The sequence below is a fragment of the Notechis scutatus genome, chromosome 5, assembly GCF_049901735.1.
Source record: "Notechis scutatus isolate UNSWTSFEM ecotype Mainland chromosome 5, rNotScu1.2, whole genome shotgun sequence".
In the NCBI taxonomy this organism is placed as follows: domain Eukaryota; kingdom Metazoa; phylum Chordata; class Lepidosauria; order Squamata; family Elapidae; genus Notechis; species Notechis scutatus.
The window spans coordinates 90,618,117-90,637,037 of NC_142013.1; the positions used below are offsets into that span (position 1 = coordinate 90,618,117).

Consider the following 18,921-nt stretch of genomic DNA (forward strand, 5'->3'; position numbering starts at 1 on the left):
GGGGTTTGTCTGGCCGGGAGGGAGGGGAGAGGTTCCCAAGAGCTCGGCAGTGGCGGCGGCTCCGCCTTCCTGTGGTCGGTGCGCGGCCTCGCGTCCCCTTCTTCCTCCTCCCCGCCCGGCTGGCCCCTCTCTCTCTGGCAGCCATGGCGGCGGCAGCGGAGCAGGAACAGCAGCAGTTCTACCTCCTCCTCGGCAACCTGCTTAGTCCGGACAACGTCGTCCGCAAACAAGCCGAGGTGAGCGACTCGCGCGGCTCCCCCTTACGCCCGTCCTCTCCTCCGGCCCCGCCGCGCACGAGGTTTTCGCTCCTGGCCTTTGCCTGTCAGCAGTGGCCGCGTCGCGGAGGGCCTCCGCCGGGCCCACGTGCTCCGGCCAAGCCGGCGGCCGTTACAGCCGTTGGCCGGGAACTAGAACCCAGTTCGGGGGCGGGGGGGGGAGGAGAAGAAGCCAACTGCTCTTCCCGCTAAACTCCGGCCGAGTCTTCTTCGCCGCCGCCGGCGCCCGGTTGCTCTCTGTCGCCCATCCTCGGCTCCGATCCCCGGTTCAAACGCCCCTCTCCCACCCACAGATCCCCATGGAGGTTTTCTCTCCCTCGCTGATGGCCGCGGAGCCGGCTTCTCCCTCCGCCGCGGAGCCGGCTTCTCTCCTGCTCGGTCCCCATTTTCTCTGGGTTTCCCCCAGCTCTTGTTACCCCGCTCGCCACCCCACCCCACCCCCATCTGATGCTTCGCTTTACGGTCCTGACGCTTGTGATTCGGACAACGACAACCTCCACCAACTCTTCAACAACTAACTTAAAGAGTCTCTGTTCCCGCCACCCTGTTTGGGATGAATGAGAATGATAATACTGTACGTGAAAGAGCGAAGGTTGTAACTGATGAGTAATTAAATGGGGGAGGGGGTAGTAAGTTAAGTAATGCATACAAAGGAGGGAAACTCCTCGGCTGCCCAATTGATCTCTTGTTTCTATGGTGCTTAATAATATTTGTATTATGCCGGGCTGGGAAATGGCTAAGGAAGTGAGGAATGAGAACTAGTGTCTTGGCTGTTGTCCTTAAGTACCACACTCGCAGTAGAAGGAGCATTGTGAACTAAGTTCATTTACAGTTTCCAGTAAAACAAAAAGCGAGGGAAATATTTCGGCTTCCCATAATATTCTGAGCTCAAGATGCTGGCCTTGAATAAAGGAATTATGGAGATAGATTTCATTCAGAAACTAGCTGAATTGAAAATTATATAGAAGGGTAAAAGGGCTGCTGTTTCCCACGAATTAGACTTGAAACCATGGTTTCTTTTCATAATGCAGGGACATGCTATACCTAACTGCTTTATTACTCTGGTTCTGAATAGTCTTTTTTATTATAAGTTACAATTCCAAACTGCAGGATTTCTCTATAATTAGTATAAAGGGATAATACTTTTTCTGCTCCAGATTGCTTTTCATTCTTTGTTATTTTTTAAAAAAAATAGTGGGGAATCTTTGTCCCTCGAAATAAATGCCAGTGCCTGGGTTAGAGTTTTCTCATTGTATGGCTGTGGCTGGGCTTTTATCATTTACATCACTTGAGTGATCAGTAGAGTTCAGCACATTCTTTCACTGTGAATAGTTGTACAAAAAGCTGTTCTCAGTGCCCAAATGTAAAACAATATGGTCTGATTTTTCTTTCTGGGTCTGAAATAGGCACCCATCATTCAGAGTCAAAATTCTGCATATCATTGCAATCTGTTTAAGTACTAGGAGTATAAAATCTGCTAAAAATTAGACAAAAGAAGCAGCAAATGGGGGAAAATAAAAGTATGACCAGATTCTAAAGAGTTTTGTGAAATAAGATGTAGAAACAGGCATAATATATGAATAAGATGGCAAATTATCAGTATAAATATTGCCTGATTGTGATAATGTCCCAGTTTTTACTGTGGCAACATATACAAAGTTCCATGTTCTGAGTTCCATATCTGAATATTTAAATGTTAGATACAAAAAGTAGGGGGATTGTTTCCTGGATAGTCTTGAGAGTTTCCAGAATCACTGGCTATATAAATCCTATTCATTACCATATAGTTCTAAACCACACTGCAGGACACTGCTGTAGTGAAATCCTGAAAGCCCAGATCAATAAAAACCTTCAGGTTATACGAATAGCAGTATCATCTGAAAAGGTTTGTGAGCTACTATGATGATCATCTATGTGTATGTTAAGAGAAAGGAAAATGTTGTCTTTTTCAGCAGTGACAGCTGCTTCATTAATACCATTAGTGCAAGTTTATGGCTGTTTGTGCAGGTTACATCATAGATTCCACACAACAATGATGCTTATATGAGATAAGTAACTGGAGCGCCATCCACAAACATTTGCATTTTACACCAGGTAGCTGGATAACATGTATTCACAGACTTCGTTAAAATACATGTATAAGAAATAAGATCTTGATTGCATTTATATAACTACTAAAACTAAAAACTACCATATTTATAAGCCTCAGCAGCTTTAAAATTTGATATAAGAAACCAGTTGTTGATAAAAGCTAACCTGGCATGTCTGGAATCTATAAGTTGAGCACCTCTTATTTAATGAAATAATAAATTTAAGCAATCATTTCTAACCACTTTTAACAATTATAACCATTTCTTGAGTAATTTATTGATGACTTTTAAGCTCTGGTTGCCAGAATTCAACAAGATCCTACTGCCAAAATGTAGCAGCAAACTTTCTTAATAAAAGTATGACTTTTTTAAAAAAATTATTGGGCAGAAATAAAACAATTGTGCTGAACTGTAATCAAAGACACTGCCACAGACTGGTGATGCTCAGAGTTGTGGCTATCACTTCAAGGCATAAGACCTGATTTTTGAGGATCCACCTGTACCTCATAGTTTTCTGCTTGACCCACATGATCTGTCACTATGCTTGAAATATCACTTTTAAACAGTGTCATCCAACAGGACTCTAGAAGTGGTCTTTTCTCTCATGGCACCTACCATCTCTAGAACACTTCTGATATTATGGGAGGAGTGACAGACCCAGGACAGAGTTAAAAGAAAGATCACCCTAGAATCCCGACATAGCCAAAAGTAAACTAAATTCCCCTCTCCAATTATGTAGATCCTTATCTAACTGCAAACAGGTGTTAACCATTAATTGAGAAGATTCCTGTGCAAAGGTTGTTTAGCAATAAATCAGTTTAATTGGACATTATCCACCTCCTTAAATGAGCCCTTAAAAAAAATAAGCCCTAAGACCTACCTGTAAAAGTCAAAGCTGATGAACCATTTGTATGATGTTTTGATTTTTTAATGTTTGCTGCTTATTTTCTGAACTTTCTGATTTTCATTATTATTATTTTTTAAAGAAATATGGTATCTGGTAAGTTTAAAGTTGTAATGTATTGAGTTGCCCTATAAATCTCATAAATAAGTTCTATTGCTGTTGTATTGAATGTGGCTTTCAGTGGCTGAAAAAATTCAAACTGCAGCCTCTGGATGGCAAATGTTACTCACTCATGTTCTAAGTAATTGGAAGAGTATTAAACAGCACTTCATAGCACATCAGTGTTAGAACATTTTGCAACCTGGTACTTTCCAGAAAACTTGGGCTATTTTCCAAAATTTGTAAGATTCACCCTGATGGGTACAGCATATTAATTTATTGCCAAGGTCATTTGAAGATCACCAGATTGACATCATTATGACATATCATAGCTAATAATGTTGATAATGTACTAATGTTGATAGTACTAAAAAGCAATAAATTTTGTTTTAAACTTTCCTAGGAAGAAAAAAAATAGGATTAAAACAAAGTTATAATTTCTTTTAACTAGCTGCTGTATATCTTCATGACCTTCATTAGCAGGATCATATTTGAGAGGAAGAAACAGACTGAATCTACATGAGTAAATTCAATATATTTCTCTGAAGCAGAAGAAAATCTTTGGGTGTCTTCCTTATATGCTTTAGAATTATTTTTTGTGAATTAAAGGTTCCTTTCATATTATAATTTCTCTTCCGTTTGAGATTTGAGGTCTTGTATCTTTCCCAATATAGTACTTCATATTCCTGCTTTGAGTAAAATAACTACTATAACAGATTATTTGTATATCTTAAACAGTTATCTACTTAAAGCATATTAAGTGGCTGTTAAGTCTTGATACCTCATTTTTTTAATGCTAAACTGTCTCTGATCTTTTCTTTTTTAGGAAACGTATGAGAACATACCAGGCCAGTCTAAGATTACGTTCCTTCTACAGGCTGTCAGAAATACTTCGGTTGCCGAAGAGGTATTTTTCACCCTAAGGAACTTATAAGAATTGTAGGAATGTTTTATGTTGTAAAACAGGGCTGTCAAACTCCCAGTCTGCAAGCCGGATGCATCACCGGCTAGCCACACCTGGTTTAGCGAAGGGGGGAAAGGTCCCGATATGTCACGTGACGACGTGAGTTTGACACCCCTGTTGTAAAACATCATTTTGTGATTGTGACTTATGGTCATACCATCTAAGGTGGAATATATTACTAACACTACAACTTAAGCGAATGGTCAGGAAATTGCAGCATTAATGTTTGTTACTCCTATACTGCTAAACCCTAACTCATCACATATATAGAAGTTTTCATTCCTAGTTTTGTAACAAACCAGTGTTTAATATTTTGACTTTATAATTATAAAATTGATAAATACTCTTGATTTCAATTTTCTTTTCATGAACAGAACATGGCTTTTCTGCTTTCTGTGGCCCCTTGTACTTCCACAAAACCCATTTCAACTAGGTGCAAGGGCTTTGAAATAAAGGAGTCAAATATGTGTTTCATTCTTCATTTCAATGAAGAAACTCCTTGAGCTGTAACTATGATTACATTAAATTTCTAAAGAGATACAAAAAAATAATAGTGGTTTAAATGAGCTGCATGTACATTAAATGAAGCATATCTATATAAATGCAGTCAATTGTTGGGGTAGTCCTCAACTTACAACCACAATTGAACCCAAAATTTCTGTTGTTGAAACATTTAAGTGAGTTTTGCCCCATTTTACTACCTTTCTTGCCACAGTTAAATGAATCACTGCAGTTGATAAATAGTATCCCATTTGTTAGGGTTGCAAAAGGGTGTCTCATGACACACAAACACCCCTGGGCATAGCAATGGTCATAAGTATGAACCAGTTGCCAAGCATCTGAAATTTGATTACATGATCATAGGGATGCTACAAATGTGGTAACTGAAAGGTGGTCGTAAGTCATTTTTTTCAGTGCCGTTGTAACTTTGAACGGTCATTCAATGAACTGTTGTAAGTTGAGGACTACCTGTATAGTGGATAGGTTCTCTAATCTTGTCTTTAGAAGAACACAGACAATAATACATGATGTGATAATTTTTACATACTACAAGTGGAGATCGTTAATCAGTTCTCCAAATTTTCCATTTATGTGATCTTATGCAATAATATGTCTATATTTTGGCTGTTTATTTGATTAATTGTCTTCTTTCCCTGTCCCTATAACCTACTGTAATATAAATTGTTACAGCTGCGATTGGTATAATCAGTGTGGGATTTAATGATCCTTACTCAATTTTTTATTTTATTATTAAGTTTAGATGTCCATCTCGCTATCCAAAGTGTCTTCTATCATTTGTTCTTGAACAACACTTTCTGTTGTAAAGTTTTATTTTAGTTCTAGAGTTTTATTTACTTTGCATTTCTTCTTATACTAAGTCATTCTGTTTTTTTTAAAATAACACACCTTATTCCTCTACATTAATAGTTTTTACATTGTCTAGAAGTCATGTTTACATTTTAATGTATAATAGAATGTCATTGCTTAATTTATTACTACATGCTTCTTAGTTCATAGTGCTTTTGCTATAGAGTCAGATGTCTCATTTAGTTCTTATATTAGTTATGGAGTGAAATATTTGAGGGGGATGGAATAACTAAAGATACCAAAAATAGATCAGCTGAGTCAGCATTTTGGCTCAGCTGCTAAATTTTTATATATGTAAGAAAAATGTCTTTACAAAATCACTATTGGGTTTGTTTGTTTTTAAAGGAAACAGTTTACCATGTATTTGTCTTAACAGGCTAGACAAATGGCTGCTGTCCTTCTGCGGAGACTTTTGTCAGCTTCGTTTGAGGAAGTTTATCCAACATTACCCTCTGAAGTCCAAACTGCCATCAAAAGTGAACTGCTTGTGATTATTCAGTTGGAAACACAATCCAGTATGAGGAGAAAAATCTGTGATATTGTAGCTGAATTGGCCAGGAATCTAATAGGTATAAAATCTTATTTTGGTACAGATGCATAAAGGAAAAATATTTTAGCTGACATGATGGTTGTTGTGTTTAAAAAAAATGCTTTTCTGTATCTGCAGCTATGTTCATAGATTGTGCTAAGTCATAATAGGGTTCATTTGCCTTTAGCATATTGGGTGAATCAGGTCAATTGTGATTTACTCTTTAAAGTTAGCCCATGACAAAATATAAGCATGATTAAGCTATGATATAGTATTTGTCTAAACCTGGAATGTTTAATTTCCTTGTACTCTATCATGCTTTGGCTCCATTATTGGCTTTGAAATGAAGATAACACTTTTAAATAATGATTAAACATCTACCACTTTAAATATGCATTTTCATATTTAGAAATATATATGCTGCGCAAGCCTTGAGGACTATAGCAATCCACAACCTTATGTGATCTCTGTGCAGCCTTTTCTGTTTGACATTAGTGAGTATGGCATCTCTGCACGTGATATTTCTGCATTGGTGGAATGATCTCTTCTGAAATAATGGGGTATTCACTCAGATTATTTTTTAATTTACCATTTTGATTTAGCGAAACAGTAGGCAACCACTGTCCTTTCAGTATTATGCTTCATGGGTGCTTTACTTACTCTTTTCCATTTGCTTTTTCAACAGCCAGTATAAGGTCAGTTGAAATCCTAAGTGTAAGGGTGGAGGTTAAAGTGAAGATTTTCTAAGCATTGTGAAATTTTTGCAAAGACTAGTCAACCAGGCTAGGATGTGATAAAAGTCTTAGGAAGGAAAATTCACTGTGTTCATCAAGAGTTCAGAGCTAACAAGCCATTGAAGGAGAAGAATATGCATCAGACTTCATTGATCTAATTCGGTTAAATGCCATGATTTCCATTTTATTTTTATTTAATTTTAAAAACTACACCTAAAATGTTAATTTTTCTCTCTCACATAGATGAAGATGGCAACAACCAGTGGCCAGAAGGTCTGAAATTCTTGTTTGACTCAGTCAGCTCTCAAAATGTGGGACTGCGTGAAGCTGCTCTACATATCTTTTGGTATAATTATTCTTAAATAGTTCATGAGGCCTTTATATACTCTGATAGAAATTGTGAAAGAAGGAAAGGTTGTCAGTTTGTTTCAAAAGCTTGTCACTGCCTCACACGCACATTATACATTACAGCTAGACAGTTTCTTTGTTTCAAGCCCATCAATCCTGACCATTATTTCACAATATATTCAGAATGAAAAATTCTTGATTAAAACAGGAGAGGGGACTGCCAGGGATCATCTGTGCCTAGTTGGGAAATGCCTCTTTACTATCGTTGAATAATTGGTGCAAAATTTATGTCTTCGTCTTGATTACTCTTTCATTTACATTGCTTCCCAGCAGGGATGCACTTCATATCATGGAATTGCAGGATATTATAGTTAGAAATTTTTATTAACATATTTTAGTCCGTTTTTTTAAAAAAGCAATAAGAGTATTACATGTCCAACAAGCAATGTTCAAAGACTTCGATGGCTTGCAAAGAAAAAATCGTGGCGATAGATTTATTTATATAGAATGCTTGCAATTTTGTTTAGATAGGCACTGAAATTCATTTAGATTGCTTGTGCTGCTATTGGGTCTTTCTCGGTGAAATAAGTAATGACAAAGAAATGGCCACAAGTGAATTTTTAGTACATTTTAATAATTCAATATTTATTTTATTCTCTGTTTAGGAACTTTCCTGGTATTTTTGGAAATCAACAGCAACATTATTTGGAGGTCATCAAACGAATGTTGGTGCAATGTATGCAAGATCAGGAGAATCCAACAGTAATTTAACATTTAATTTTGTCTTTTATTTTAATGCCGTTGCAAAAAAAAATTTCTTGTTTAAGGCAATTAAAGTTCTTCATTCTGTTCAGTAATTTACATGAAATAACTACCTGGTGGGACCCAGAAGAAGGGCCTTCTCTACGGTGGCTCCCTCTCTCTGGAATATCATTGCCCCAGAGATTAGAATGGCCCCCACTCTAGCATTCTTCCGAAAGGCACTGAAAACCTGGTTTTGCCAGCGGGCCTGGGGAACCCAGAGAGGGATGGAGCCCATCAAATGGCTAGTGTGATCTGCTGTCGTTGGGGTGGGAGGGTGGAAGTTGGTTTTTTTTATTTTATTTTATTTCCAAATTTTGTTCCATTGTACTTTACTAATTTATTTGATTCTTTTTGTTCGTTTTTATTGTTTTTTATTTTTATTTTTTGTTTTAAATATGGTTTTACATTGTGTAAGCCGCCTCGAGTCACCATGGGCGAATAGGCGGCAATATAAATTAAATAAACTATACTGGGATTATTTTAGATAAATGCTTCTGGGGAATTGTTGTGATCTGTTCTTCATAGAGCTGATATTTAAGAGATTATCAGTTCAGAAGACTGACCTTGGAATCCCGTAGACAGCAGTATTTTCTTTGCCAAATTAATGGAAATCTGGGTGATGTCAGTGTGTTTCACTAACATCCCTTGTTGACTTTTATTGGATTTGGATAGCAATACATATCCCCCTCCCCTCTCTGAGTATGTCCTCATCCTAATGTTAGTAGAGATTGAATAGAATTAAGCCCCATACTTTACTGACCGCTGGTTTTCTTTCTAGATCAGGACACTGTCTGCTAGGGCTGCAGCTGCATTTGTTCTTGCTAATGAGCAAAATCTTCCCCTTCTTAAACATTTTGCAGACTTACTTCCTGGAATTTTGCAGGTAAAATCTCGGAAAATTTATGGTGACTGAAAGGCTAAGCTTGTTGCTATTATTTTTGTTGTACAGTGGGTGTCACTCAAAATAATAGCATAGAAAAACAATTATTGCATCAGATGAGTTATAGAAGAGGTGAACATGAATAAGCCTCACTTGATTAACATGTGATAAAACAGTGCTTCCCAAACCTAGCTGAAATGACCCAGAATTGTGTAAGAGTGTTTTTTTTTTTTTCCTTTGGGTAGCAACATACGAATTTATTGCCAAACTACAAAAAGGAACAGTTAAAGTGTTTTGCCTACATGAGATAAAAAGAACTTTTTAGGTAATGAAAAAGTTTGGAAGCACCGCGCTAATTGCCCATACTAAGGGAAACTTTTGATGTTAAGGTCAAATGCCTTTGTTGTGGAAGCTTGCAAAATGTTGAGTGGTTTCCTGTTAAATGCTTTTGAGTGCAAATTTACAAGGGAAAATATATTAATTACTGTTTTTCTTCAGGCAGTCAATGACTCGTGTTATCAAAATGATGATTCGGTCCTAAAGTCTCTTGTAGAGATTGCAGATACAGTTCCAAAATATTTACGTCCGCACTTAGAACCTACATTACAACTGAGTTTAAAAGTAAGTTTGTATTCTAGCACTTCAATTTGAAATATTTATTTGTTAGAACTCTGGCCTTGATTTTAGAGTTTTCCTGAAATATTTTTCAATTCCAGCTATGCGCAGACACAAGTCTCAATAACATGCAACGTCAACTGGCCCTTGAAGTAATAGTCACATTATCAGAGACTGCTGCTGCTATGCTGAGAAGGCATATCAATATTGTCGCACAAGCTAGTAAGTAAGCCACTTTCATTATTTTACTCAAATTTATAACACAGGTACTCAATTGAGCCCAACATTTATGTTGCAAAGTGAGATATTTGTTAAGTGAGTTTTGCCCCATTTCATGACCTTTCTTGCCACAGTTAACTGAATCATTGCAAGTGTTAAATTAGTAACACAGTTATTATGTGAATCTGACTTGTCAGGAGGCGGCAAAAAGGTGATCACATGACCCCAGGGCACTGCAGTTGTCATAAATATGAGTCAGTTGCCAAGCATCCAAAATGATGCTGCAACAGTCGTAAATGTGAAAAATAGTCATGAGTCACTATCAGTACCATTGCAACTTTGAATGGTCAATAAACTTGTAAGTTGAGGCCTGCCTGTATATAAAAAGAGGGTTTTGTTTTTTTTTAAAAAAAGTCTTACTTTGGATTTTAAAAGCCAAAATCCTGATGGTTAAGTACAGCAAGAGTCCCCAACCTTTCTGGTTTGATGGACCGGTAGCAGTGGCAGTAGGGAGAGGGAATGGTTTCACGCACGCAGCCTAACTTCTGCGCATGCACAAATGAAACTTTGCACATTTGCCCATCACTTGCATGGCCCAGTTCCCAACGGGCCACAGACCAGTACCAGGTGTTGAGGACCCCTGAAGTATAGAATAGAATACTTCATTGGCCAAGCGTGATCTCAAAGTGCTAGCCACCCATATCTCTCATGAAGGAAGGCAAATATAGGTGTCCCAAGATAATGTTGCAGGATCCAATCAGCATTGGTATCTGGTAAAGAGAAGTTCCCTGAGGGTGGGCTTCAACACAAGTCAGAAAGCTCAAAAGACTAAACCTCTGGTCCCAATGACTGACCTGGATTTGATCCTGCAACATTATCCTGGGATACCTATATTTGCTTTCATTTGTGTAATAGTAATGTACAAATTATAATCAAATCTTAATTTTCCCCCATGACCACCAGCGCTCCAGAAATCCTTGTGGAGACTTATAACCAAAGTCAAGGCTTTTAAGAGTTACTTAGTGCATAATTCTGATTGTTACTACTACTTTATTTACGCAAAGGCTAATTAAGCTAATAGTTTTAACACTAAAGCTACGTTTTCATTTGCTGCTGTTTAAAGCTATCCAAAATCAGGCATACACTAGATTGCAGTGCTGAAGCAGAGAAAGCATAAATGTATAGGAATATATATGCCTATAGAGATAAAGGTTTCCCAGTCCAGTCAAGTCCGACTCTAGGAAATGGTGCTAATCTCCATTTCTTAGCTGAGAGAGCCAGTGTTGTCCAAAGATATTTCTGTGATCATGTGGCCAGCCTGACAGAATGCTATTACTTTCCCACTGAAGTGGTACCTATTTATCTACTTGCATTTGCATAGTAATGAGAGCTCATCCGTTACACGGCTCTTGGATATCGAAACTGGGCTGTGTCAGCTTTTTTTAACCACTGAGCCATTGCATCCTCATGTAAGACTATACATTTCTTCGAATCAGGAAGTGTCAGTATTCTTCATATACTTTCTGTAATTTCATACAAACCATATCTTTGTGGATTTATTGATAAAAAGAGCTATTGGCTAGAATGGTTATGATAACTAATTGGCTGAAATGCCAAAATGAATAAAATCTTCAGAACTGAAACATTTTATATAGCAATAGCACTTAGATTTATATATTACTTCACAGCCCTCTAAGTGGTTTAGAGTCAGCATATTGCTCCCAGCAATCTGGGTCCTCATATCATGATACTATAAGTCTATATTAAACTTAGCTATGTTATTGCTGATTTTAAATCTTTTTTTTTTAATACTAGTTAGGATAGTGTGTAAGGATTATTAAAATATATAGGTCCTATGTAGAAGATTCTTGGAGACCTTGTTTCATTACCTGCAAATTAATAAAGGAAAATGATTGGGTATGAAATATAATATTAATAATTGCCTATTTTATATCTGTTATTCAGATGTTACTCAGTGTCTATTGAAGTAAATCCTAAATCTGAGTTTAGAACTAATAGCATGCTTGAGTTAGAAACACCACAACCTAATTTCTTTCTTCCTGTGGGTTATTTTATGGATTTCTCACTTGCTTCTTTCTAGAGTATTCTGAAAGTAGCATCTCTGTTTAGATTATAATGATCATATGGTGTCCACACAGGACTGCTTTTTAATCAGGTTCTATTCCTGGTTATAATCTGTTCAGAATGTTAACTTCCCTTTGTCTTTTTGGAAATTTGTACAGTTCAAAGAATTAGTGCATATCCAGAAACCTGGTATTTGTTTCAGTAGAGCTTTTATCACATGTTAAATGCTTTTGCAATTGTTTGTTACTGCTTTCGTCAAGAACTTTCAATCTCCTTTTATTTATTCAATATATGGCTCTTTTCAGCTCTGTAATTTTAAATGAGAAGCCAAATATGTTACTTCTAGCCTAGCCTCCCACTCTCTTCTCTTAATATATAAGCTACAAAAAACATAAAGGGAAATGGATAAAAGATCATTTTAGATTAATAGAAAAGCAGTAAATATACATACTTGCACAAATCCCATGTATCAAACATCATGATGAAGTCATAGATTAATGGTTGTAATTAAGAACAGAAAGTTACTTTATAAAATTCTGACATTTATGAACCATTTTGTTTTAACCAACTTCAAACACTAACTACTCACTAACACCTTTTAGCTGAATCTTTTAGTTGCCAATTAAATGACTATGGCTCACCAGGATCTGCAAATTATATACTGTATATAGATTGCTTATAAAATGATAGAACAATGAGATTCTCAAGAGCTTGGAACAAGCCATTTAAAATATAAATATTTTGTTTCAGGTTCAGAACAAATGTATTTTGTGCTGAGGATAGGATAAAGTCAATATGTTTTGTTTTGAGTCTTGAAAAATGTTGGGAGCATGTATGTTTTGTTACAATTTCGAAGTACTCAGAACATATTGTATATCCATATTTTACTTTACTTAGCTATAATTATTCCAAATATCAAACTGATCAGTTTTTCACATTGTGTCAATGTATATTGCAGTAAGTAAAAGTCCGTATTTCTTTTTGGGATTGTTAGAGGCTATGTTAACATCCAGTACATTGTTGGAAATTTGTTAATAAGCACTGTTAAATTTGTTTTAGTCCCTCAGATGTTAGCAATGATGGTTGATCTAGAAGAAGATGAAGATTGGGCAAATTCTGATGAATTGGAAGATGATGACTTTGACAGGTAAAGATGCCTATTTTAGAAATTCAACTTAGGGTCCTTGATTTTTCCCAGGATTATTTTGTACTTTACTCTGTGTTGACATTTAATTCATGTCAAGGCCCAGCCCTAAATGTATGGGTGCACCATCCATTTCAACTGGTTAAGGATCAATGGTAGACACATTTTCTTTCTCATTAAAAAGATGTACAATATTTAAGAAATTACATTGTTTGTACAGAAAAATAAAAGTTTAATCCATTTGTTTAATAAAGTAAAAGCAAATCAAAAGTTAGAAAACATCCTCACAGAAAGAAAAATAATAATTTCCAATTTGATGCAGATGTTTCCATACAAAGAATCTACTCTAGAAATCAAGTATCACATGACCTAGGTCTTTATTGTATGAAGTTCTTAGAGTTTCCTTCGAGTTCAGTCCAAAATTCTTGGTCACAGTTAATTCATTGCATTTAAAAACTCTTTGTTAATTGTGAAGTAGTATGGCAGTAGGTTGACAATTTTGTAATGGAGGTTTTTTCAGAATAACTTTGACCATCATTTTATGCTGCAGTAATCACTGAACTGGGCAGAGTGAATTAAAATCTGGGCAATATATACAGTAGGAGACAAAGTCCAGGAACAGAATATTGAAGATGAGATGAGAGATAGTGAACATCAGATGGCTCCGTCTGTGGATAGAATGATTTGCCATAGGACATGAAGCAGTGCAATGATTTAAAAGGAAAATGCAAAGTTAGCTGAAGTTCATAGCATTCCAAAGCAGAGTCAAAACTAAATCAGATGAGGCCCCAGAAACATAATATGTATAATAAATTGGTATGGAACTGATTGCAATGTGGGTTGAAAGCTCTCTGTCATAACAGAAATGTAGTTGAAGCAACTCTGTATTAGCTCCAGGAAAGCAGTGCTAGATAAGATGTATAATTATGCAGCGTAAGACCTGGAGGTTCAGATTTTGCTTAGGAAAATGCGAAGGTTAAGCACAAGATTTTTCAAGCAGGATTTTCTTTGAAACAAAAGTCTAAAGAATAGGAATAGGAGCATCAGTTGATATTCTAAACATTGTTCTTACTGATGTTTTGCAAATTTTAGCAATGCTGTTGCTGGTGAGAGTGCACTGGATAGAATGGCATGTGGCCTTGGTGGAAAACTTGTCTTACCTATGATCAAAGAGCATATTATGCAAATGCTTCAGAATCGTAAGTAATTTTATTTTGGATTTTCAGCTGCTGATTAAATGATGTAGGAACTGAGCAGTTAAAAATGGGTTTAAACGAATTTATAGTGAAGTAACCCTTGCATGAAAACTAGTTTGGTATTTGCGCGTAGGGCATCAGGCTAGAAACTGGGAGTCTTGAGTTCTAGTCCTGCCTGAAAAGCAAAGCCAACCCAGGTGATTGGGTGATCTTGGACCAATCATTCACTCTCAGACTTAGAAAGAAAACAAGAACAAATCCCTTCCAAAAATTGTGCCAGGAAAACTGCAGAGATTAGTCCAAGTAATCCCCAGGAGTCAACACTAACTTGAAAGTATAAATATGTATAAACATATAATGGTTGCAGAGTGTCCAAATCACAAACGTGGAGGCAGTACATGGACCAATCATATATCACTTTTTTGTGATAATTTGAAGTAGTCACTAAACAAATAGTTGCAATTGAGAGCTTCCTTCTATCATGAAGGTTTCTTTCAATTCATTGAAATAGGTACCCATGACCGCATACTGCACTTCTCTGAACCAATTTTATCAAATTGCTAACTGGGGTGCAAGAGAGGGAGAGTATTGCCATTCTGGAAATTGGAATGGAAAAGAAACTAGTTTGAACAATTCATGTTGTGAATAAAAACATATTGTTATCTTCTGTATGCTTTTTTTCCTGATTCTGAATTCTTCCATTTAATTACAGCTGACTGGAAATGCAGGCATGCTGGCTTGATGGCTCTATCAGCTATTGGCGAAGGCTGCCACCAACAAATGGAGGGAATTTTGAATGAAATCGTTAACTTGGTATTGCTTTTCCTTCAGGATCCTGTAAGTTGAATGGCATTTTCCTTCTCCAAATGTTTATTTCGGTGCTTTATTTTATGATCTTACTAATTAAATATAAATATTTCAGCATCCACGAGTAAGATACGCAGCTTGTAATGCAATTGGCCAAATGGCTACAGACTTTGCACCAAGCTTCCAGAAAAAATTCCATGAGAAGGCAAGTATAAAGCTTTGTGTTGCACAGTTATTAACAAAGCTTATTTAGGGACCTATCACTCATGGTTGCTATCTTTGTTGTAGGTAATTGCAGCTCTTCTGCAGACCATGGAAGACCAAGGCAACCAACGTGTTCAGGCTCACGCAGCTGCTGCTCTGATCAACTTTACTGAAGACTGTCCAAAATCACTGCTTATTCCATATTTAGATAACTTAGTGAAGCACCTTCATTCCACTATGGTATTAAAACTACAGGAGGTGAGGACATCTTAAGATGAAATGGAATATATTTAAGTTACTGTTTCAGCAAGACTTCAATTTTATTTTTATTTACTTGCTACTTTTTTTCACAGTTGATAGAAAAAGGCACCAAGCTTGTTTTGGAACAAGTCGTTACATCCATTGCCTCTGTGGCTGATACAGCAGAAGAAAAGTTCGTTCCATACTACGATTTATTTATGCCTTCTCTGAAACACATAGTTGAAAATGCTGTGCAAAAGGAACTTAGGCTTTTAAGAGGCAAAACTATAGAATGTATCAGCTTAATAGGCCTTGCAGTAGGAAAAGAGAAGGTAGGTATCAAGTTAATTCTCTGCTGTCTTCAGCTTTGTAGGTACATTGAGTTGTTTCTGTACTTGTAAATTGAAACCATTCTTGAATACATCGTTATATAAAGATACGATGTATCTGTTTAAAAACTGCCACAGCTTGATTTGGGTTCTCTCTTTATTTTTAGTTTATGCAGGATGCATCTGATGTGATGCAGCTCTTGCTGAAAACACAGACTGACTTTAACGACTTGGAAGATGATGATCCTCAGGTATGTGACAGAGAATATCTTAGTTTGGTCCAAATTTCTAAAACTACATATATTTGGAAGAGAATTCCTAAATGAAGTTATAATAATCTGCTTTACCACATTTAACTTAATTCAATATTTTGCAAACCATGTATAGTAGAAATCTACATTTTACCCAATGACAGCACAGTTTTAATTGACATACTGCAGTAGGGACAAGGAAGCATTTTAGCTACCAAACCACCTAAAAACTTGCTAAGCATAATCAGGATAGGCCTGAAAAGTTTGAAGTTTTTCCCCAAATGCACTCAATATCTTCCAGGCTTTTGCAACTTCTGCAATTTCAAAATATTGTTAGCTTGCCCATTTTACTCAATCAGGTTCTCCTTAGGTAACTACTACTCGTTCAGCAAGTATTGGCACTGAACAAATGGTAATTAAAACCAGTCCTCAAAGTTTGTCTCTCACAGCACCTCCCTACTTCTTTCCATAGTGCTCACCTACCTCCCCAACCTGCTTGCAAGCCACCCAGGACTTGAAACTTCAACTGGCTTCCCCATTGACTTTGCTTGTGGAAAGCCAGGAAGAAGTCATAAGTTGCGGTCATGTAAGGTTCTCACTTAACGACCTGTGATTTTGCTTCATGACAGCAATTAGTGGAATTGCTGTCCCGAAGCAATGTGTTCTTACAATGTCACACCTTATCACTGCATCACTTAGCAGTGGCAATTCCAGTCCCAGTTATCATATATACATAAGAAACATATTCACATATTTTGTACAGAAATTATTGTACAAAAATGTCCTGTACACTTTTGATGTGATAAAATCTAATTGGATAGCTTGTAGCAAAGTGCTGTTGCAATGCTTATGCCAAGCCTCTGTAATGGAGACTTCATATTCCATAGTGATTAAGACTGACCTATGAAAGTTTCTTTTCTCATTTATGCCATGAATTGGTTAGCTCAAGCCCAATTAATTTTGGGAGGACACTAATATTTTCTAATAGTTTTGTAAACGTATTTTTGAAAGACATTTCAGATATTTCAAAGTACTACCCAAATCTGTACAGTTAACTTTTAAAACAGGTTTGTTAGGGATCGTTTTTATACAATTCCAGCTGTAATATAGTTTTATAGTCATTATCCTTGAAGAAAATGAAATCTCATTTTATTAATTTACAGATATCATATATGATTTCTGCATGGGCTAGAATGTGCAAAATTCTTGGAAAGGAATTCCAACAATATCTTCCTGTTGTTATGGGTCCTTTAATGAAAACTGCATCAATTAAACCTGAAGTGGCCCTTCTTGACAGTAGGTTCTGATATTTTAATTTATATTTCTTAGTTAATTAGGAATGGTACAACTTTACTAAAATTAACCTTTTTTTCTCACTAGCTCAAGATATGGAAAATATGAGTGATGATGATGGCTGGGAATTTGTAAATTTAGGAGATCAACAGAGTTTCGGTATTAAGACAGCAGGTCTTGAAGAAAAAGCAACTGCATGCCAGATGTTGGTAGGTGCTATTTTAATTAATTTTTTAAAATAAAAATTTGGTTCCTGATGCCCAAAATGTTTGGGAATGACATTCCTCAAAGTTGAAGAGTTAAAAACAAGATGGAACTTGTTGAGGTAATTCCCTGTTACCGTGTTTCTCACATAATAAGGCCGGGCCTTTTTTTTTTTTGACCCCCGAAAAAACGGCTAGGCCGTCTTTTCGGGGGTGACTTAATTTCAGGCCACCGTTGCTTTCCCTTCTCCCTTGCTGCCGAGGCGTTAGAGCAACGCCACGGCATTTGGCGCAGCCACGTGCGGCCAGTCAGGGCTCCTCCCTGCAACTGGAGCCCTGAGGAGACACTTGGCTTCAGGAGCTCCCGTCACCGCCTTCCCTTTGCTTTCGAAGGTAAAGCGAATTATTTTAAAAACGACACCCTACTACAACAAAGCCTCCCCTGCCCAAGAGGGCAGCCCAACCCCACGTGGGGAGGCGAATCTCTCGGGGCCTCTTCGGTTCCTCCCTGACCTCCCTACACTGCGCACCTCTGACGCGCCGGTCCCTTCAGCCCAGCGAGCTCTTCCACCTCAAAGAAAGGCCAAGCGGGCGGCTGCAGAGCAGCAGCAGCGGGTCCGAGCCGCTCGCAGCGGAAACAGCCACCACCCTTAGCCCGACGCGGGGAGAACGACCGAGGTTAGTGCCCGCCAGCCCGTCCTTCCCGCTTTTGGAAGCACCTGCACCGAGCGCCTCCACGGCCAGCCTAGGCACGCCGCTTCCGACCGACTCCTTCGGGAGCGTCCGCCAAGATAGTCTTCGCGGCTCGGTTTCCCCTACCCACCCCTGCTGGCGGGTCCTCCTTTTGTGCGGAGGGCTGCGGGGGAAGGCGCTCGCCCGAGAGGATCTCTCCCTCTCTCTCCCCGCAAGGTCAACGTCTGCGCTGCGGCTGACGAGGAGGAGGATGCAGCCGGTTCCTCCTGCTTGCTGAGAGGTGAGGAAGCCGCGGCTTTGCAGAGCAAGCGAAGCGCTGCTCGCCCGGGCGAGATTTGGGAATGAGGGGCAGGAGGCGGCACGCACGCACCCGCACGGCTCTGGCGCGGCTCTGGCGGCATGAGCGGAGGGTCCGGCGGGGAGGTGCTCGCTGCCTGCCAGGGCCGCACCAGAGCCGTGCGGGCTGGGCAGAGCCAGGAAAGCGAGCCGCGGGTGCGTGCGTGCCTCCTCCTGCCCCTCGTTCCCAAATCTCACCCGGGCGAGCAGCGCTTCGCTTGCTCTGCAAAGCCGCAGCTTCCTCACCTCTCAGCAAGCAGGAGGAACCGGCTGCATCCTCCACCTCGTCAGCCGCAGCGCAGACATTGACC

At 38.3% G+C, this 18,921-nt stretch overlaps 1 protein-coding gene across 1 annotated transcript in view; it reads left to right on the top strand.

The window, feature by feature from the left end:
* The first annotated feature begins 9 nt into the window (after window positions 1-9).
* IPO5 (importin 5) overlaps window positions 10-18,921 on the top strand; it is a 32,302-nt gene continuing 13,390 nt past the window's right edge. Inside the window, exons 1-17 of the mRNA XM_026668912.2 lie at window positions 10-236; window positions 4,195-4,275; window positions 6,077-6,269; window positions 7,207-7,309; window positions 7,977-8,073; window positions 8,894-8,998; window positions 9,494-9,616; window positions 9,712-9,832; window positions 12,974-13,061; window positions 14,151-14,257; window positions 14,967-15,091; window positions 15,177-15,266; window positions 15,350-15,523; window positions 15,619-15,837; window positions 16,002-16,085; window positions 17,249-17,381; window positions 17,466-17,587. Coding sequence (XP_026524697.1) covers window positions 144-236; window positions 4,195-4,275; window positions 6,077-6,269; window positions 7,207-7,309; window positions 7,977-8,073; window positions 8,894-8,998; window positions 9,494-9,616; window positions 9,712-9,832; window positions 12,974-13,061; window positions 14,151-14,257; window positions 14,967-15,091; window positions 15,177-15,266; window positions 15,350-15,523; window positions 15,619-15,837; window positions 16,002-16,085; window positions 17,249-17,381; window positions 17,466-17,587 — 2,058 coding nt within the window. The 5' untranslated portion in view covers window positions 10-143. The remainder of the gene's footprint in view (window positions 237-4,194; window positions 4,276-6,076; window positions 6,270-7,206; window positions 7,310-7,976; window positions 8,074-8,893; window positions 8,999-9,493; window positions 9,617-9,711; window positions 9,833-12,973; window positions 13,062-14,150; window positions 14,258-14,966; window positions 15,092-15,176; window positions 15,267-15,349; window positions 15,524-15,618; window positions 15,838-16,001; window positions 16,086-17,248; window positions 17,382-17,465; window positions 17,588-18,921) is intronic.